General features: G+C 50.6%; 1 protein-coding gene across 2 annotated transcripts in view; it reads left to right on the forward strand.

Annotated features, from left to right (window-relative positions):
* Positions 1-19,304, forward strand: part of ASAP1 (ArfGAP with SH3 domain, ankyrin repeat and PH domain 1) — a 219,984-nt gene that overhangs the window by 166,140 nt on the left and 34,540 nt on the right. For both annotated transcript variants that reach the window (XM_054708233.1, XM_054708234.1), the window contains exons 6-13: positions 2,734-2,808; positions 3,302-3,351; positions 4,265-4,394; positions 5,612-5,697; positions 7,312-7,387; positions 8,484-8,570; positions 14,210-14,310; positions 15,408-15,477. In XM_054708233.1, coding sequence (XP_054564208.1) covers positions 2,734-2,808; positions 3,302-3,351; positions 4,265-4,394; positions 5,612-5,697; positions 7,312-7,387; positions 8,484-8,570; positions 14,210-14,310; positions 15,408-15,477 — 675 coding nt within the window. The remainder of the gene's footprint in view (positions 1-2,733; positions 2,809-3,301; positions 3,352-4,264; positions 4,395-5,611; positions 5,698-7,311; positions 7,388-8,483; positions 8,571-14,209; positions 14,311-15,407; positions 15,478-19,304) is intronic.

Raw genomic sequence — 19,304 nt, forward strand, 5'->3', positions numbered from 1 at the left:
CTCTCTCTGCTGTCTCGCTGTGTCTTTAGAATGACAGGTGGTTCCGATTCCCTGTCACTAACACAGCTCCTTGGCCAGTTTTTAACCAATGAACCTCCTTTTCCTGGGAGCAGGTTGGGAAGAGTCTGTGAGTTTTGAGTTGTGCCCTTGCCACTGGGGACACTGGATCTATGATACACACTGGTTTGTCTGCTGGGTTTTTCTTATCAGCCCCACGGGGGTGTGTGTGGATAACCACAGGAAATTCTCAGCCCCTGAGGCTTCCCACCGGGGCGTCTGCAGCCACCGCCCTGCCCCGGGCCGGCCGCCGTGACGCACTGCACGGTGGAGACGTGTGTCATGTATTTCTGTGTGGTCGGTCCTGGCTTGCGAGGGACTCTTCCTTCAAACCCCCACATTCGGTACTAACCACGGAATTTCATAATTCTTCTTTGTTACTTTCTCACACAGCTCTCAGATAACATTCTGGGGGGTTGTTTTTTCTGCTTCATCTCACAAAGGATTTGAGGCATTGGTGACCTGGCATTAGAAATGGTTTATAGCCCGGCCGGCGTGGCTCAGTGGTTGAGTGTTGACCTATGAACCAGGAGGTCATGGTTCAATTCCCGGTCAGAGCACATGCCCGGGTTGAGGACCCATCCCCAGTGTGGGGTGTGCAGAAAGCAGCCAATCCATGATTCATCATTGATGTTTCTCTCTCTCTCTCTCTCTCTCTTTCTCTCTGAAATCAATAAAAATATTTTTTAAAGAAATGGTTTATAATCACTGTCTTTTCATTTTTTTGTTTTAGAATTTTTACTTTTTGTGAATAAACAATATAGTGCGTAGTACCAAACTTTAAAAAAATGCAGAAAAGTACAGAGTTACAAGCCCCTCTCCCCTTGCCCACCCAGTGCCCGGGGGGACCTGGCCTCAGCAGCTTGCCGTGTCCTTTCAGAAATAACTCCAGCATAACGTACCTCGTTCTCTTTTTCTGCAAATCCTTTGCAGACAAGCGTGTGCGCAGCACTCCCTAGTGGCAGGGAGTAAGCCAGCACTTCCCACGTGCACTACTCACTCCGTCTTCATGGCAGCCATCTGGACGGCTTAGAGCCACGGTCGGCAAACTGCGGCTCGTGAGCCACATGCGGCTCTTTGGCCCCTTGAGTGTGGCTCTTCCACAAAATACCACGGCCTGGGGCGAGTCTATGTTGAAGAAGTGGCGTTAGAAGAAGTTTAAGTTTAAAAAATGTGGCTCTCAAAAGAAATGTCAATCGTTGTGCTGTTGATATTTGGCTCTGCTGACTAATGAGTGTGCCGACCCCTGGCTTAGAGTTCCTCACTTTAGAGGTGACGGCAGGAGGGGCGTACACAAAGCCCGCGAGTGACGGTGCTGGCCCGTCTCACACCACCCTCCCCCTCCTGTGGTGCAGCACTCAGTGTTAAGGCGGAAGAGGGCTTGCTGACTGCGTTCTAACTGCGCTTGCCCGTCCCTGGGGTGAGCCCTGTGAAGGCAGCAGTGGTGTGTTATGTCTTTGCCTCCCCAGCCCCTCGGACAGAGGGTGTCCAAGAATAGGTTCCTGGTAAATGGTGGGTGATGTCTTGGTTCCATGCCACTAGCACTGGTTTCTCCACGATTTAACAGGTCCTGGGATAACAGCGTTGTGTCTTAATGCTGACGAGATGCTGTGGGAACCCACCCCTTGTTTACTTGTGTATCAGTTAGCCTGTTGGTGGGTTTGTCGTCTCATGTCGCTTAAAGGTGCAGAACTTATCGATGCTGTTAGTTGAGGGCGTACTGTCCTGGGAGCTCCTTGAAGAGAGTGTAGTCTGCAGCCATCTCAGTCCTGGCGTTGCTGACCCTGCCTGCACCTGTCCATCCCGCCCTTGGATGGACAAGCTTCATCCCTCTCCTCTGTAGAGTCGACACCATCTTAAATCAAAGAGACCCAGGCACTGGCTCAGAACAGTGAAGAAAGCTGCACCCCAGCTGTAGACGGCGCCTCCTAAATGCCTCGTCCTTTTCACGAAATCTGGGCTCTGAGGGGACAGTGGTGAGCAGGAGAGTCACGGATCTGCCCGCATTGACCTTACGTTCTGGTCAGGGAGACAGAACACACACATAAACAAACTGGATCATTTTAGATCGTGGTAAATGCCATAAAGGAAAATTTTTTAAAAGAATATAACAAGGAGGTGAACGCCAATTGTATCTTCTCCTTGCTCTGACCAAGGCATTTGAAAAAAAGTCAAAGTGAGATCTGCCTGCCCAGCCAGCATGGCTCAGTGGTTAAGCATCAACCTATGAACCAGGAGGTCACGGTTTGATTCTGGTCAGGGCACATGCCTGGATTGTGGGCTCCAGTCATTGCTATTTCTATTTCTCTCCCCCTCTCCTTTCCTCTCTGAAATCAGTAAAAGTATATATTTTTTAAAAAGCGAGGTCTGCCATTTCAGTAGGAGGAACCAGGAAAGTTGTAGCTATGATCCGAGGCGTCGTTTGTGCAAGTGTGGGCGCAGTGCAGCACCCCGTTCAGAGCACAGGCCCTGCAGCCCCTCGGCCTGGACCGAGGCAGCAGCTCTCCGCTCAGGAGCTGTAGGAGGGCCAGTGAGGCCGCCTGACCTGGAGGTGTCCTCCCTCTGGCAGGTGCGCGGGTGCTGCCTGGCGCCGGTGCGTGGGGAGTGCAGCAGTAGCCGGCCTCCTGCCCTGTGCACTCTCTCACGGCTTTGTCTCCGCCTTTGCTTTGTCTTCAGCTCCAGGGGCTGAGCCACAACGTGATCTTCACCTTGGACTCCCTGCTGAAAGGAGACCTCAAGGGAGTCAAAGGAGTGAGTGTCCGGAATCTGATTTTCACTGTCACTTGAAAGGATTGGGGTTTTTCTCTTTTAAGATCATAGGGGTACTTGTATTTGAAAGGCACTGGAACGTTTTTAGCATAAAAAGAAATGTTGTTGGGAAAGGGTCACGGAAGAGGGTGCCACTTCACACGATGTTACTGACCGGGGAACAAGACCAGACACTTGGAGGAAGAGTGAGGGCCTCGGTGGGTGGGGCAGGGCCTGGGCTCCATCACTGCTGGACCCCACAGGCCCCCTGGGTCCCACGTCACCAACACGTGACCAAGATGCTCGCCTTCCTCTGGTCTGCAGTAATAGTGTGATGGCTTCTGTAAAGTTTCCAGCATCCCAGGTGGGATGGCTTCTGTAAAGTTTCCAGCATCCCATAGAGGAGGGCGGTTTTGCTAGGATGTTATTTCAGAAGTATTTACTCGCCTTTAAACAACAGTACATTTAATTTCAGTTTCATTCTCTTTTTTCTAAGGATCTCAAGAAGCCATTCGACAAAGCTTGGAAAGATTATGAGACAAAGTTGTAAGTGTTTTTTTGTTTGTTTTATATTGTCAAGATTTTCCTAAGAAAAAGATTGACTGGGAAAAGGACAGAGCCCTTAACTTACAAGGGCAAAAGATAGTGTAGTGCATGCTTGTAAGGGCTAAAAGGTTGGCCTGCCTGGCGGGTTCCCGTGAGGGGTCGGGAGGCGACACACGGAGCCCTGGGCCTGGGCCTGGCGCACCTCCGCACGGAGCATTGCACCTGCCTTTATTATGATCCCAAGTCGCCTGACTCCAGGCTGTGCGGGGGGTGGGAGGAGAAATATATTTTGAAGCACTTAATAAAAACGTTGGCTGACAACTCGATAACTATAAACGTAAGAGAATAAAAGCATTTCCGAAGGCGGCAGTAACAGCAAAATGACAAGCAAAAGACACATTGAGGATTAAATATTTTTCTCCGAAACTACTCACTACTCTCATGATTGCTGACGTAATCACTGCGTCGTCGGAGACTTGCTGCCTTAGGAATACTTTCGTGCACTGACAGTTACAGACGCAGCTGGGAAGAAAGCGGCTCCGGCTGTGGCCTGCTGATGTAGATGAAGGCTGTGGGCCACCTCGTCCTCTGAGGGCGGGGCGTGAACGCTCACGCGTGGACCCAGCACTGCCCTGCCCCCAGGCAGTGGCGGTACACTTGGCCCAAACAGAACTGAGTCCTTACGAAGGGGGTGTGAGTTCACAAAACGGGAGAAAAACACTTGCTCTAGCCCTGTTGCGGGGTATAGCTCCTCTGTGGGACACAGGGACAGCGAAACAAGATGTGCTTTGTCCACTGAAGTCCTACAGATCTGGGTAGTTCTCATCAGAAGGAAGATGTGTGTGCGTGTGCGTGTGCGTGTGCGTGCGTGTGTGTGCGTGTGTGTTAATGGTGGCACCTGCTTCCATTCCAGCACAAAAATTGAGAAGGAGAAGAGAGAGCATGCGAAGCAGCACGGGATGATCCGCACGGAGATCACGGGGGCCGAGATCGCGGAGGAGATGGAGAAGGAGCGGCGCCTCTTCCAGCTGCAGATGTGCGAGGTGCGAGGGGACGTCAGCCGCTCGCCTAGAGTTTCGTTAGCTGGGCCTCCTGCGGGCAGCAGCCTCCGTGCCGGAGAGCGGCTGTGTGTGACCAGGAGAGGAGGGACAGTTACTTAAGGACTCTAATCTCATTTTCCTCCAAGCCTTTGGGATCGTCCCTGTCACTGTTGCCTCCTGTTTTGAGCCTGGGGCCTGTGGGGCTCTAAGCCAAAGCAGGATTCTTTGGTGAGAACTTGGCTGTTGCCTGTGAATGAGTGTGGAAAGGCAAATTTTGGTAACATGGGTGAATCTTGGGTTTTACTGGTACTGGTGTAGAGCATGTTTGTTTGTTTTTAACCCCGGGCCTAGTTTGAATGAAAGCTTAAATGAAGTGGTCATTGAGAAAGCCTCTGAGTTCGTGGAAGAAAAAAAAAATGCAACAAAAAGCATGCTGCCTTCAGCTTAGAGCAGTGGTTCTCAAACTGTGTTCCCCCTGAACACCGGCATCCTTGACCGAGAGACCAGCCCCTTCTGACATTGACACTGAGCAATGGGATTCCTTTTGTGCTTTTGGGAAACTATCAAAATGGATAGAATTTTCTCAATTTTAAGGTTTTCTTCCTTAATTTTTCCTCCCACCCCAATAAACCCTCGGCCCCTTCTTGAACTTGTCTGTTCATGACCACTCGCACACAATGAAACACATGAACAAGAGGCAAGCAATGCCAGCAGAAAACCTCGGCCAGTTGTGAAAATCAGAGCTCGTGATGTTTGGTGCATAAGTTACTAATGCGTTGTTTTCATCCTTTCATTTTTAGTAGCAAAAATTCTACCTCGCCTCCTTGGTCTCCCAAGTTTTAATGCCTCACGCGTATCCCTTCGAGAGAAGGCTGTTCCACTTGCTTTCAGCAAAGAACCCTCCATCTTGCAGGTCTTGACCTGAACTCGAAGTTTGAGAGCCACTGCGCCAGAGGAAATAAGTCCGCTATGCCAGGATGCTTTGCTGTGTGGATCTCTGCTTGTCTAGTAAACTAACCACGGGCGTTTATAAGATGCTAACAGGCTACCCAATGTCTACTAGTGCGTGTGCCGATCGGCCTCCCCTAAGTTAGCTCACACACCCTGAAGACCGCCGAGGCCAGTACCTGGCGCAGATTCACAGTGGGGGCTGCCCCCCGAAACCCTGCCCGAGCGCCCTGAGGGCCGTGACAGCATCCACTTCTGTTTTCTTCCCACAGTATCTCATCAAAGTCAACGAGATCAAGACCAAAAAGGGCGTGGACCTGCTGCAGAACCTCATCAAGTACTACCACGCTCAGTGCAAGTAAGTGGCATGGGGCCGCGGTGGCTCCGAGCCCGAGGGAGGGCCCGCACGGCGGTTCTCTTGCTTCTTTCTGTCTGGTCTCCGTCCGGTCACTGCGTAGGGACATAAAGGCCTTCCACAGCCAAGTCCTGTGAAGCGGTATCGGCCATATTCAGTGTCTTCTCACATCAGCCACTCAGATTAGTGCAACTGCTTGGCTCCTTAAAGAGGCTGCTACTTGGAAAGCTGGCGTTGCCGTGACGGCCTTGCAGCCCCTCCTGCAGACACTGTCCCTGTCACTGGAGAGGCCTTGCCGGCGCCCGCGTCCCTGCCTCCCTCCTCAGCATCTCACCTGCTACAGCGTCATTTGTGCCACATTCTCCTGCCGGGGGTTTTGGTGTTTTCATCCTCATCCACCTGAGGTGAAACCCGTCATTTGGGCGGCAGGGACACGGCCCTTGTGCCTGGGTTGCTGGTATACGGTGAGCAGTGCCCACGGGCCCCATTTTTGTTTGCTTGCGTGGCCAGGACCCCTTTTTTGAGGCTTTGTGACACCGCATTTGCTTTTGCTTTTTTTATTTTATTTTTTTATACATTTTATTGATTTCTTACAGAGAGGAAAGGAGAGAGAGCATTAGAAACATCAATGAGAGAGAAACATCGATCAGCTGCCCCCTGTACACCCCCTACTGGGGATGTGCCCGCAACCAAGGTACATGCCCTTGACCGGAATCGAACCTGGGACCCTTGAGTCCGCAGGCCGACGCCCTATCCACTGAGCCAAACCAGCCAGGGCACATTTGCTTTTGCACTCCTTGTTTCCTTTTCGGGTTCGCTTTTGTGGGCTTTCTGGTAATTTTTACGTGAAAAGGTGCCTGTTTCCCGTGTTCGATTCTGGCCAAGGGCACATGCCCGGGTTGCGGGCTCCATCTCCCAGTGTGGGGCGTGCAGGAGGCAGCCGATCAATGATTCTCTCTCATCATTGATGTTTCTCTCTCTCCTCCCTCCCTCTCTGAAATCAATAAAGAAATATATAAATTAAAAAAAACACACAAAACAACAGTTTATGTGAAGTGCCGAGCGTGCTGGGCGTGTGGTCAGTGCTCAGCCACGCCAGGTTGCTGCCCCGCAGGGTGAAGTAAGGCACCTCCTATGTCCGTGGTAGGATGAAGCCTTCCAGGTCATCGGTGCCCTGACCCCACGTCCTGTGCCTCATGTGTGTGTCGGGACTCGGGACCTTTGGGAACTGACTTCTCCGGCCTCTGTGTCTAGTCCCATCCATCTCTCCTTGTGTGTCCGGTCAGGGTCATGGCACCCCGCTAGGTAGTGTGTCCTCCTCTCTCTTTGGAGCTCAGATAAGGCACAGCCAGGGGAGCCGTTCCGTGTGGAGTGACGGCCTGAGGCGCTGTGTGGCAGCGACTGCAGTTGCACTTTCTGCGTGATGTCTGCTGGCACGTGTCAGTAGTGCCCATGCGTGTTTGTTGGCACATCTTTTACAAAACACTGAAACCCGTTTTACACGTGTTTTGTGTAGATACATGGTAGAGAGTAAATATTTATTTCTGGATTGTTCAGGTAATTATGGTTCATGTCATTTTTGTACTGCGGGTAAGTCTCTGATGTTTTCCATTGTAGTTTCTTTCAAGATGGCTTGAAAACCGCTGACAAATTGAAACAGTACATTGAAAAACTGGCTGCTGACTTATATAACGTAAGTTCTTTATGAAGTACATGCATTTAACTTGCTCTGCAGACAAGTATCAGTAAATGTGAAATCTGTACTAGAAGAGTGTTAAAGACAAGAAGACCAGTTAAGTGATGTGTCCAATAAAGACAGGTAAACCTTCAGTTTTACTCAGACATCAGTGATGGAATGTTCCAGAGTGTGTTTGGGGAGCATGGGAGGAGTGGGGACTCTCTGTTCAGGGTTCAGTAACATCACGGGTGCCCTTCAGTCAGCATTTGCAAAAAGAATGTTTTGATCATGAAAGGATAAAAATGGACTGTCTCTGAGTAGGCAAGTTTATGAATTTGGGGTGCTTGCTTGCTTTATATTTCCTCTATTTTTTTCTCATAATTAGGTTTTGCTTTTATAATAGCAAAAGCAAAAGGAAAACTTATTTGAGGAAAAAAACTAAATGCATATGTATAAATGTCAACCTTTATTCCCATAAATCACTTGGCAATGAATCATATTAAAGGTATATGTTTGATGAGTGCAACTACATATGTTCAGATACGGTTTTTAGAGTTAGCGATAACGCCGTGTGTCGTTGTATAACTTTAGAGAGCATGTAGCTGTGTACTTGTCCTGCTTTTCTCTTAGTGAGCGTGGCTCTGGTTGTGATCAGGTTCCACGAGTTGCACAAGCAGCCAGCCTTTGCCCGCGGGTAGGGCTCTGTGCCCTCACGTGCGCGTGGGCCCGTTGGGTTTGGTCCCCGGTCCCCGGGGTTCTCTTCTGGGCCTTCAAGGTCATCGGGGTATCACTACCGCCTTTGGAAAAACCGGAAGCCAATGACTCCATGTTATTTCTTAGCTTTGTTTAAAGTGGAGCTTTAATGATCTAGCCTAGAGGTATTACCTAATAAGAAAGCATGTTGCATTATTCACTCATCTCAAAACCCACTGGACCTTCATAAGATTAGAAAATTGTGCCTCTCATATAAAAAGTGAGACCACGTGAAGGATTTGAGTAAGGAAATCAGCTATATCATTAAGTAGTTCGATGTGTGGTGTATCGGGGTGAATTAAACGCTGCTCATAACGTATAAAAGGTAAGTGACAGAAGTAATTTTTTCCTCTTGTAGATAAAACAGACCCAGGATGAAGAAAAGAAACAGCTGACTGCCCTCCGGGACTTAATAAAATCCTCTCTCCAGCTCGATCAGAAAGAAGTAGGTGCTCAGTGTCTCCCGCAGGCTGGCCGGGCAGGCGGGGCTCCTGGGAGTTAGGGGTGCCTCCCAACCTGCAGAATGGGGGAGCTGACATCTTCCTGCCAGGGCGGGGTGGGACAGGGGAGACACCAGACACATGTGCACCTGCTGCACCGCCCAGGCTAGAAACGGTGTTTTATTTCCCTCCCCTCCTTACGGAAAAGGTGTCCTGAGCCCCGGCCTACAGCTCCGTGGCTAGACTTTCTGGCCTGGCTTTGCCGATGTGTGTTTCAGGAGCGTGTCTGCTCAGACTGCGGAGGGAGGGGCAGGGCAGCGCACACCCCGTGCTCTTGAGCTCGTGTCTCTTTCCAGGCAGCCGCAGGTGGGGGCGGGGGAATAGAGAAAGGGTCTGAGGCACAACCCTATAGAAGTTTTGCCCCCCAGTTAGGAAAATGGAGTGAGAGTCTTTGGATACTGGGGTGGAGTATACGGAGCATGGTAGCTGTTAGATGACTGCTCAGACCCTTAATCATAAATCGTCCTTGTTCATTTGTTGTGCAAACGTTTAGTGAGTACCTACAGTGTGCCAGCAGCTGTGCTGGGCGGTCAGCGTCAGTCCTGTCCGTTGAGGAGGTCATCATCTGGTAGAAAGTGGAGAGCGTCAGCCGTGTGAGCGAGGGGTTGTCCCTAAAGTGGTGTGGGTGCTGTAGGAGAGATGCCGAGCGCCAGGAAACTGCAGAGATGCAAAACTGCCTGGCAGCGAGCGGGCGACGTTGGGGATGAGGTGGGTGGAGGCGTGAGATGCGGTTCCTGGGCAGAAAGCTCGGGATGCACACTGGAGGGACAGGCTCCGAGCTAAGAGTAAGTTAAATAGCCCCAGTTGTCACACGGAGAAGGTGGAAACGTGCCTGTGTGGATTGTGAAATTATTAGGCATTGAATTTAAGTGTGATCTCTAAATGCAATATTTAATCATTATAAAATAAAATATTTTTAATACTCTTAACTCCTCATGATATTATCTCACAATGGCCAGCTATTTGTCATCTCCTAACATTTCTGAAAGGAGTGCATGAGTCCAAACAAAACAGAGTGAGCCCCCTCGAGCGTGGGAAGCCTGCCCAGCACCCTGGTCCCGCGCACCCGTCCTGAGGGTGCTTCTGCGCTGGGCCCCTGGAGCCCTCGCTGCTCTGCCTCCAGTTTTCACGCTCGTTGGGTGTTGTGAAGTGAGAGTAGGCCATAGCCCTTTAGCGCTGGCCCCTGCTCACCTGTGGACAGGCCACAGTGCCGGGGTGACGTGTGTGCTGGGCGCCCACGTCATGCAGAGCCTCGGCCAGCACCTGCACCGGTAGGGGGCCTCCTGAGGGTGCGATCGCTCAGCGTAAGAGCAATAGAAAGATCCAGATTGTGGGGGGAAGAGGTAGATGTCTGTCTAGAGAAATTTGCGAGGTTCTGTACTGACCGGTATGTACTTAACCACTTCCTACCTGTTTTGCCACACGCGATTACTTCCTACATACGGAAGCTTTCTTGAAAAAGAAAAGAAGCTATTGTAGGCTCTCTGTTGTGCATAGAGACCGGTGTATTCTGCTCATGCTAGTAACTAAAGGAAAAGTGGCATACAAGCCACAGGAGTGTGTACATGCGGAAATGCACACGGCTTGATTGATTTTAACTTCATGCCAAATCGATCAATGATGAGTTTTCATTAGCATCGTATCCAGAGTGTTTTACAAGTAAAATTGACCTTTCACAGCGTGCCTAGTCCATTCTCACGCTGTTTATCATCTCTCAGTGCAAGCTATGTTAAGAAGGTAGTGATTTTTAGTGATTTCCGTTAAACATGAAAGGAGATTTTCGGCCAGAGATTTCTCACCCTAGTTCTCCGATTCCAGAAGGTGTAAAGTCACCTAGAGACTAACCCGAGAAATTAAGGCCCAAGAAATCGCTGAACAGCCTCACCCCCACCCCCAGACTCGAGCTCCACTCAAGTACAGGAAGCCTCAAGAACTTGCGTTGTTAATAGGACTCCCAGATTTGGGGTAGACTCGTGTTTTTTGTTTTTTTTTTCTCATGAAAATAAAATTCTCTAATGACTTGTGGCAGATGTCCTGTGGAATTAGGCATCTTAAGCTTTTATCGTAGCGCCACCTCCCCGAGGAACTGCTTGCTACTTGAGTATTTTGGGGGGTGAACATGTTTTATTCTTGAAGAGGATGTCCATAAATCACTCCCAAACCTCCCAGCTTTGGGTGAGCCCCTCTCGATAGCACCCCGTCCTGGGGTTTGCAGGTGTCTGACAGATTCTGGGCGTGGCTCATCTCTGTCCTCGCAGCGCCGGGCACACCGCCGGGCATGGAAGCTGCTCGGTAAATATTGAGTACAAGGAGACGGAAGGACGCCTGTGCCCGCGCCATTCATACAGCGGAGATTGGAAGCTCCCCTACCAGAGGTCTGTCCTCAGACTGGGTGCCAGACACTCTTAGGACCCCATTAAAGCAATGAGTGTGTAATTGCTTGCAGTTTAAAAAGACCGGAGGTTTTTCTCCTTAATAATGCATTCAAAGGTTTTCTGATAAAGTCAGGTAATCCGTGCTGCTAATAGAGAGTGGGAAACTGACTAAAAAGTGACACCGTGTTTTATTCTACAGCATACATTTCTTGGCTCTCACATCATGGAGTTTCCCCAAGGTTTTGTTTTAAATTCATTGTTTTTAGTTTTGTTTCATTTTGCCTGAACGATTTTTTTTTTTCATTTGCATTTTCTTTCCTGAATACGTGTTGGTTTTTATTATGCTGGCAAAGGATTCAGAACCTATTTCATCCCCTCAATTTTGTTCTCTCTTGTTTTTATTTAGTGTTAACAGTTCTCCGAGGTTTTCTTTCTCAGAAAAGAAAGCCCTGTTTTCATGTATCTGGAGTGCAAGCTGAATGGCCATTATTTCTCAAAGTGCAGAAAGCATCGTTTGTATGACTTTCTTAAGCCATAAAACTCATTAGCACTTAATTTGGGATTGCTTCATGCTAGACTTCTGAAATATATTGCTTCTTCCCTATTCGGGTTAATGGAATAATGTTCTGAGGTCAAAGCCTAGAGTTCAGCCACTTCCTTTACCTTTAAAAGCATCTTTGTCTAATGTGAAGCAAGGCCCATGCGATTATGTTTGTTATCCACAATTTAGAGTGTATTTAGGCTTGTAATAATTATATGTAAGGGATGCCTAACGGTATATTTACAGGATGTCATAGTTTTCCTAAGTTATCGACATCTAAATTCTTGTTAAATATGTAAGCGCTTTCATTTTTAAAACATAGGACTTACTTTAAAGGTTAGCAAATGGACTGAGGTTGGAGAGGCATAATTTTTAAATGCAAATGAAAAAATCATAATTTTAAATCCCGACAGAGCAGGAATTATGTGGGCAGACGCAGAGAAAGTGCCGTTTGGTGAAAGGGTGCCAACTTTTAATAAGAATTGGAATCCAAGGAGAGCTTCGATTTTGTGCTTAATGTTCTGGAGGTAGAGGGATGGCGAAGGTCCCTGAGCCCAAGCCCGTAGTTAAGCGATTTTGACGCAGTTTCGTTGGGTTCAGGCAGACAGTTCTGTGGATTTCAGGATCTGGCCTCGTGTTTTGTCGCACACCTCCACTCTCTCCAGCCCCATCCGATTCTCCGTCCTAATTGTGTCCCTACTGTAGTTCCCGGGACTGTCACTAGGGGCGCTGTAGAGGCAGGCTGCTCTCTGCTGTCCCTTGGTCTGATCTCCAGCCAGAGGCCTGGGCACGCCTGTCAGGGAGGCCAGCACCAGCCAAGTCCCGTGGAGTCCCAGGCTCTGGGCCCTGGTGAGGCTCAGCTGCAGGGGCTCGGGCCGGTTAAAGACAAAGAAGTGACTCGGGTTAAGAGAATGACTAGAGTTTGCAACCTGTTTAGTAGACTCAGCTGCCTAGAAAGGCGCAGTCAGCCTCGTGGCCTGTGCTCGGGAGAGCAGTGAGTGGGGGGTGAGTCCTCACCTCAGAGATGGGCTGTGTCCCAGTCAGTGTCCTCAGGGCCTGCACGGTGCCCGGCTGCAGGGGTTCGGGACGCACTTCTGAGCACAGAACTCATCACATGTAGAACAGCCTTAAAGGAGTGTTGTCCTGCCTGAGGCCAGAAAGCGGCTCCTGCCCTCAGGCCTGTTGTGCACCGGCCATCAGTACGCCCCCAGGCTCACGGAGCTTCCCGCCGCCTCTCCGTCCCTCGTCCAGGACCGCTTCAGGACTGGATAGATTTAAGTTCTCTTCACTCGGGAAAGCAAAACAAAAAGAACCCTTCTGAAATTTGTTGGGGCTTTTTTTTTTTTTTAAATCCTCACCCAAGGATATGTTTTTGATTGATCCTAGAGAGGGGGGGAGAAACATGGATGTAGGAGAGAAACATCCATCGGTTGCCTTCCATACGCACCCCGCCCGGAGATGGACCCTGAAACCTGGGTATGTGCCCTCACTGGGAATCAAGCCCATGACCCTTTGCGGCTCCGGACAGCACTCCAACCAGCTGAGCTGCGGCTCTGTGGAGATTTCCTCAGTCATTCCCTCTGGGCCTCACTGGGGTGCTGATCTCTGTGCACACACTTTGAGGTTTGTCAGCCGTGTTATCTTGGGTATGTGTACCTCCAGTTTCTCCACTTTGCCTTTTTTTCTGCTCTCACTCAAATGGCCTGAAATAAAATTTAATTAACAGATATTTTATTGTGCCAGAGTTTATCATGGTCCTAAAGATGCGTGTATATGAGTGTGTTCCAGCGTCACCTTTATAATGATGTTTTCTCTGTACGTTATAAAAAGTGCTTAACTTGTGAGTGATAAGACTGTCAATGAAATTAACTATATTTTCAAATGTTCTGCCTCTTTTTCTCTGTTGCTTTTGCCCTTCCTGATCGAAGTCTAGGAGAGTAAGTCCCCGCTGTTGGTGAGAATGTGTCGTCCTGTTTCTGTGTTTGCGGCCCCGTTTCTCCTTGTACAGCTGGTTCCCCGTTAGAGTACCCCCTGCATCTCCCCAGCAACGACGGTCTGGCGGTGCCGTCTTTACAAAAACCCCGCGAAGCTCAGGGGCGCCCTGACTTGAAGTCACGCTCGGTGGCATCCGTGTTGTCCTCGACCCTTGTCACCCTTTTCATTACACAGTACGCTTGTCCCTGCAATAGATTTTTTTTTTATTAAAAGCGTGGTTGTAGGTGTATTTTGCAGAGCACTCGTTAGTTCCAGAGCAAGAACCTCATAGCAGTTCTTCCTCCCTTCCCCGGAAGGTGCCTTCTTGTCCCACGCCCCGCAGAGTGCGCGCTGGGACGAGAGGCGCACCCAGGCAAGAGCACTTGCCTTCCGGTTGCATGGGCTCGGCTTTGCGGTCCCTCGCGTGCCTGCCTGGCTGCCGGTGTGAACGGGTGTCGTCACAGAATAGTCCCCCCGCATGTTTGAAGCCGAGCTGGGATCTGAACTGGCGCGAGGAGGCCCGGACCCCAGGCCCCAGCTCCGCCTTGAACTTGGCTTGTGACTGCCCGGCTTCCTCCTCTAGAATAAAGGCCAGGACCTGGCCGCCCGCGGGCCGAGGCTCAGCGGCGGAGCAGAGGCAGGGACGTGAGCGGCGTCTCCAGCGTGTGACTCACCTGTGACTCGTCTCTCCTAGGATTCCCAGAGCCGCCAGGGCGGGTACAGCATGCACCAGCTCCAGGGCAACAAGGAATACGGCAGCGAGAAGAAGGGCTACCTGCTGAAGAAGAGTGACGGGTACGTCCAGACCCCTCCTCGGGCCTGTGTGCCTGAGCTCACCTCCTGAGCATCAGGGTGGATTGCCTACGGGCTCCCCCGCCTCCCACGTGGCAGAGACACTTCCAGTGAGTCCGAGATGAGCCTGCTGCCTCGAGGAGGCCGTGACTGTTCGATGTCCCTGTTTGGCACCTGAGACTTGTGACGCGCAGGGTTAGGAAGGCAGGAACCGAGGAGGACGTTACTTCTCGATCCCCCGTCCCTCCGCCCCCCTGCTTTTATTCCTTGCGGTTTCTCTGCCTGGGGTGCCCACCTGGCCGCCCAGACCCCAACCTTGGGTGTCAGCCTTGACTCCGATCTTCCCTCTTCCATCACAGCCCGCTTAGCAGCAGCCCCTTCCGTTTCTAACGAGAAACAGGACATTTCTTGCGGTCTCTGCTGTCCTGCTCTCGGGGCGGAGTCTCCTGTCGGCTCTGAGAGGCCCTCCAGGCCCTCCTCTGTATGTTCACACACATACTTATTTACCCATAGAGTCTGAAATGCTTTTGAGGAGAGAGAGAGAGAGAGAGAGAGAGAAACATCAATGATGAGGGAGAATCGTTGATCAGCTGCTTCCTGCACACCCCACACTGGGGATCGAGTCTGCAACCTGGGCATGTGCCCTCCCTGGGAATCGAAACCGTGACCTCCTGGGCGAGGTTTTTATTTTTAAACAATACAAGATCATACCTGAATTATCTTAAAACAACTTGCATTTTTCAATCAACGATACGCCTTAGAAACCTGTACAAGTCACACGTCTATGAGTGCGTACCCACTTCCTTCTTTTAAACGCGTACAGGATACTCTGTCTAAAGGGCCCGTGGTGCTTCCATTCCTCCTGCTGTCAGATGTCACTGCGGGCTCCTGCTTGCACCAGCGGAACCATGCTGTCCCGAGCCTCCTGGGCAGGCCTGCTCCTGCGTCCTTCCCTCTGGGAGAGTGAGGGGCAGCCGAAGCGCTGTGGTGGGTGTGGCTCGGGTGGTTCTGCGTTGTAATGATGGTGACGCGTGACGCTGCGTGACCGCCTGTCCCCCAGTGAACAGACCCTAACCCAGCCTGTCTGCCTGGCTCCGCAGGATCCGCAAAGTGTGGCAGAGGAGGAAGTGCGCGGTCAAGAACGGGATGCTGACCATCTCCCACGCCACAGTAAGTGTGTCTGCGATCGCACGCTCGCCGGCTCTCCCTCTGGGCCGCGTGGACTAGAAACTGGAAACACGTGCTGTCACGGTGCCAGAATGTTCCCAGGCACGTCTATGTGTGGAGTCGGGTCAGATCGTTTGGGATATTACCTTGTCCTGCCGTGTCGGCCCTGCTGTGTTCTGTCACTCCACCAGGACTTTGCTTGTTTGAGGATATTTTTCCCATTAATTTTTAGAGAGAGTGGAAGGGAGGGGGAGAGACAGAGAGAGGGAAACATGGATGTGAGAGAGACACGTGGATTGGTTGTCTCCCGCATGTCCCCCAACAGGGGCCCAGGATGAACCTGAAACCAAGGTACATGCCCTTGACCGAGAATCGAACCCGAAACCCTTTGGTCCTCGGGCTGATGCTCAAACCACTGAGCAAACCAGCCAGGGCTCCACCAGGACTTTTTACCTCTTATCCCAAACCAAATCGGGTCTTCTCTTAGTTGGTAATCGAATGTTTGGGGAGATAATACTGGTTGTTGCGAAAACCTAGTTTTCTGAATTACAAAGATGGCAGGGCATGTTCTTTGCCTGAAAAGGTAGCGTAGGAAGTGAAACAACGCATGTAAAATATGTCCAGTCTTTTTCATTTGTTACTGTTTATTTAAATTACTCAGAAAGCCCACCATTATGTTAAAGGGCCTATAAATATAATCATGAATAATAAAATTGCCTCAATTATGACTCCCCATTTTTTAGTAACAAAGGCAATTTAATAGAAAGTGGAAAATAGCTAAGCTGTTATCACTTACATTCTATTTATCTTCAGGTTGTCAGCATATATACATACACATTGCATCCTTACAGTTGATGTCTATAATCTGTCTAGAGTTTTTGTTTTGTATCCCCCATTTCCAAGTAAAAGTCCTATCTCTACAAAATCCATACACTTGTCCAAAAGGTTCCCCCTTGGTGGTAGTCAAAGCCATCCACAGTGAGGCCAGGAAATCACAATTTTGCTCTTTAAAATTAGCAAGAAATTATTTTTTAATTTTTAAAAATCATAATGGAAGATGTACCAAGCAGGACTGGAAATGGCAGAGTGCCGAGGTCGTTACAGAGGCCCAGGCAGGCGGAGTGAAGGCTCGTGGGTGAGCGCCAGCATCCTGTGCCGGGCGATGCCCTCCCGTTCACTGCCCACAGGACAGGAGGAGTGAGCGCTGAGCCTGGAGTCCATCGGAGGGTTTCAGTATTCCCAGCCGTGTGCACATTTCCCGCTGTTTGGGGAGGAAAGAAAACACCACTTATTAAAATACACCCGAGTTCGGGCCCAGCACGTCCTGGGTCCGTGGTCAGCTGTTTCCCGTAGCTGCTTGCTGGCGTGGACCACGTGTTTTCCAGACGTGCTTAGAGTGGGTAGAGGCTTAATAGCTGTCTTGTCAAATGAGTGAGTGGGTAGGGTTTTCACATAGGCTTCTAAAATTTCTCTCTTCATCAATTATGAAAGTCAGTAACTGAGGGGAAATCAGATGACCCGAGAATACATTAAGATATAATATATTTCTAACCCTTGCTCTGTTTCTAACCCTCCCTCTTCTCAGAAGGAGATGTTCCAGGGACAGCGTGTGGCTGGCTTCCCGGGCCTGCCCTGAAGCAGGAGGAGGGATGGGGCTTTGGGCCCCTCAAACCTGGCGGAGGCTCAGGCCCTGCCGTCTCCTTCCTGGGAGGTTGTGGGAACGTTAGTTAACCTCTCCGCCCCCTCTCTTCATCGGAATTAGTGAAAGAAACTGAAAAGACTTCTCTCACAGGTCGTATATGTAAGGCCCCTGGAATGCATTCCTTCGAGAAACATTTATTGAGTGCCTGCTGTATGCCGGGCACGTTTTAGTGAACAAAACAGAGAAATGTGTGCTTTGAGTGGAAGAAAGACAAGAAGCAAGTAAGGGGTACTAAGAGCCAGGAAGGTCAGGCAGCAGGGTGGGAGGGGAGGCTGGTCCGGCCAGGAAACACTCAGGACATTCGAACTCCGAGCCACCTGCACGAAGGGAGCAGGAGGTGGAGGCTCACAGGCAGTGCGTGACCCAGGAGGGAGCCTGACCCAGGACGGAGGGAGGCCAGTGCCCCGCCTGCCCAGCAGGGGGAGCCGTGGAGTAAGTGGCCGCAGCTGAAGTTTCAGGAGCCTGGAGGTCCCATGCAGAGAGGTTTTTAGGAAGGGCTCCGTGAAGGTTTCCTCGTTCTTTTCCTTGCTCTTCTTTCTTTCCTGTTTCATCTGAACTGTTTCTGATGAATCCCAGGGCGAGTCATGTTAGCCTCACTCGGTTCTCCGCCTGCTGAGCCACCAGGAGAGCTTATGCCGGCTTTAATCAATACGCCTCCAGATTAGTGCTGAGCCCCGAGAGAGCGCTTTGAAATTCTGGAAAGTTATGCAAATCTGGAATGACTGTTATTACTGTAGTAATAACACCTGAACCTCCGGGTGCCTTGGTCCAGGGACCCAGGTCGAACACCCACTCCGCTTTCTCATATTCCCGGCTCGGCACTGGCTGTGTCAGCTGCTTAGATCGTCAGAAATTCTGTGGGATTTTTTTTTTTTTTTTTGCTCCTCAAAGTCACACTTGGGGTGATGGGTCATTCGTCAGCTGTCTTGGGGGAGAACCAGCACTTAGGCAGGCTGTGTCTGTGTCCCTGAAGTTCACGTGGAGGCGGCCAAGGCCGTCCCGTGGGAATCCAATTATGAAATGGCTCAAAGAGTATCAGGCCCTTATCCTCGAGGCTTTCGGGCGCTGTGCTGTGAGGCAGTCTGTGCTTAGGGGTGAGCGGTGCTGTGCAATCCCCCGAATGAGTGAATACTGAACTGGAGTGTTCCTTCCTTCCTTTTTAAGTTTTCTATCTGTATTGTATCTGTCGGAAAGGTTGTTCAGAAACACTGGAGTAACGTGGATTTGGGACAAAAAAGAAACCGTCTAGCTAACCCTCTGCCACATTCAGATGTGAATGTGTCTAGAAGAATCCTTAGGTTTTTCAAAGAGATTTCTCCTTCGGTTCAGAAACTTGAAACCTCTCATTATGCTTCATCAGCTTAAGCTTGGAAGTTCTTCCTTGCGTCTGGCTCCGGCCTCCGCCTGCAGTTCGAGTGCCTTTCTTCTCGGTCTGCGCAGATGGGAAACAGCTGCCTGCCGACCTGCCCGGAACAGCCTCGTGGGCTGGAAGATGCTTATTAAGTCGCTCCCTCGCCATCTTTCCTCGGCACTAAATAGTGCCTTTAACCCATCTTCAAAGTTCCCATTTTCCAGTCCTTTAATCATCTCTCCATCTTCCCTAAGCTTTTCCACATCCTCCTGGACACGTGGATGCCAAACTGGAGCACAGCATGCCACAGAGAGCCCGTCCCCTGGCGTGGCTGCCTTCTCGGGCCATCAGGGGCCCTGTCATTCATCGGGGAAAGCCAAACAGGCGCGCTGCGGGACGGACAGCTCCTTTCACAGCGGCCAGGCCTGGGGGCGGGTGCAGCATGCAGTCCTGGGGCCCCCGCCTCCTCGTCCGGGATCTGGCATGCAGTGTGTCCTCCCAGGCGGGACTCTCCTGACAGGGCTCTCCTGGTTTCCATGTCTACGTCAGACGCACGTGGGAGGAGCCTCAGATCCTTCGGCTCTCACTTCCGCCCGGACAGCTCGCTTTGGAGCAGATGGACACAGGCCAAGGGGCTTGTTTTCTGTGTCGAGTCTCATTAAAACCCCAGAGAAGGAAGATCTCGAAAATTGTCCCGAGAGCGCAAGAAGGTGGACAGGAGATGACGTGTCCGTTGCTCATCGCTGAGACTGAGAACCGCAGCGTGTCATTGAATTC

Source organism: Eptesicus fuscus, chromosome 19 (genome assembly GCF_027574615.1).
Source record: "Eptesicus fuscus isolate TK198812 chromosome 19, DD_ASM_mEF_20220401, whole genome shotgun sequence".
Lineage (NCBI taxonomy): Eukaryota > Metazoa > Chordata > Mammalia > Chiroptera > Vespertilionidae > Eptesicus > Eptesicus fuscus.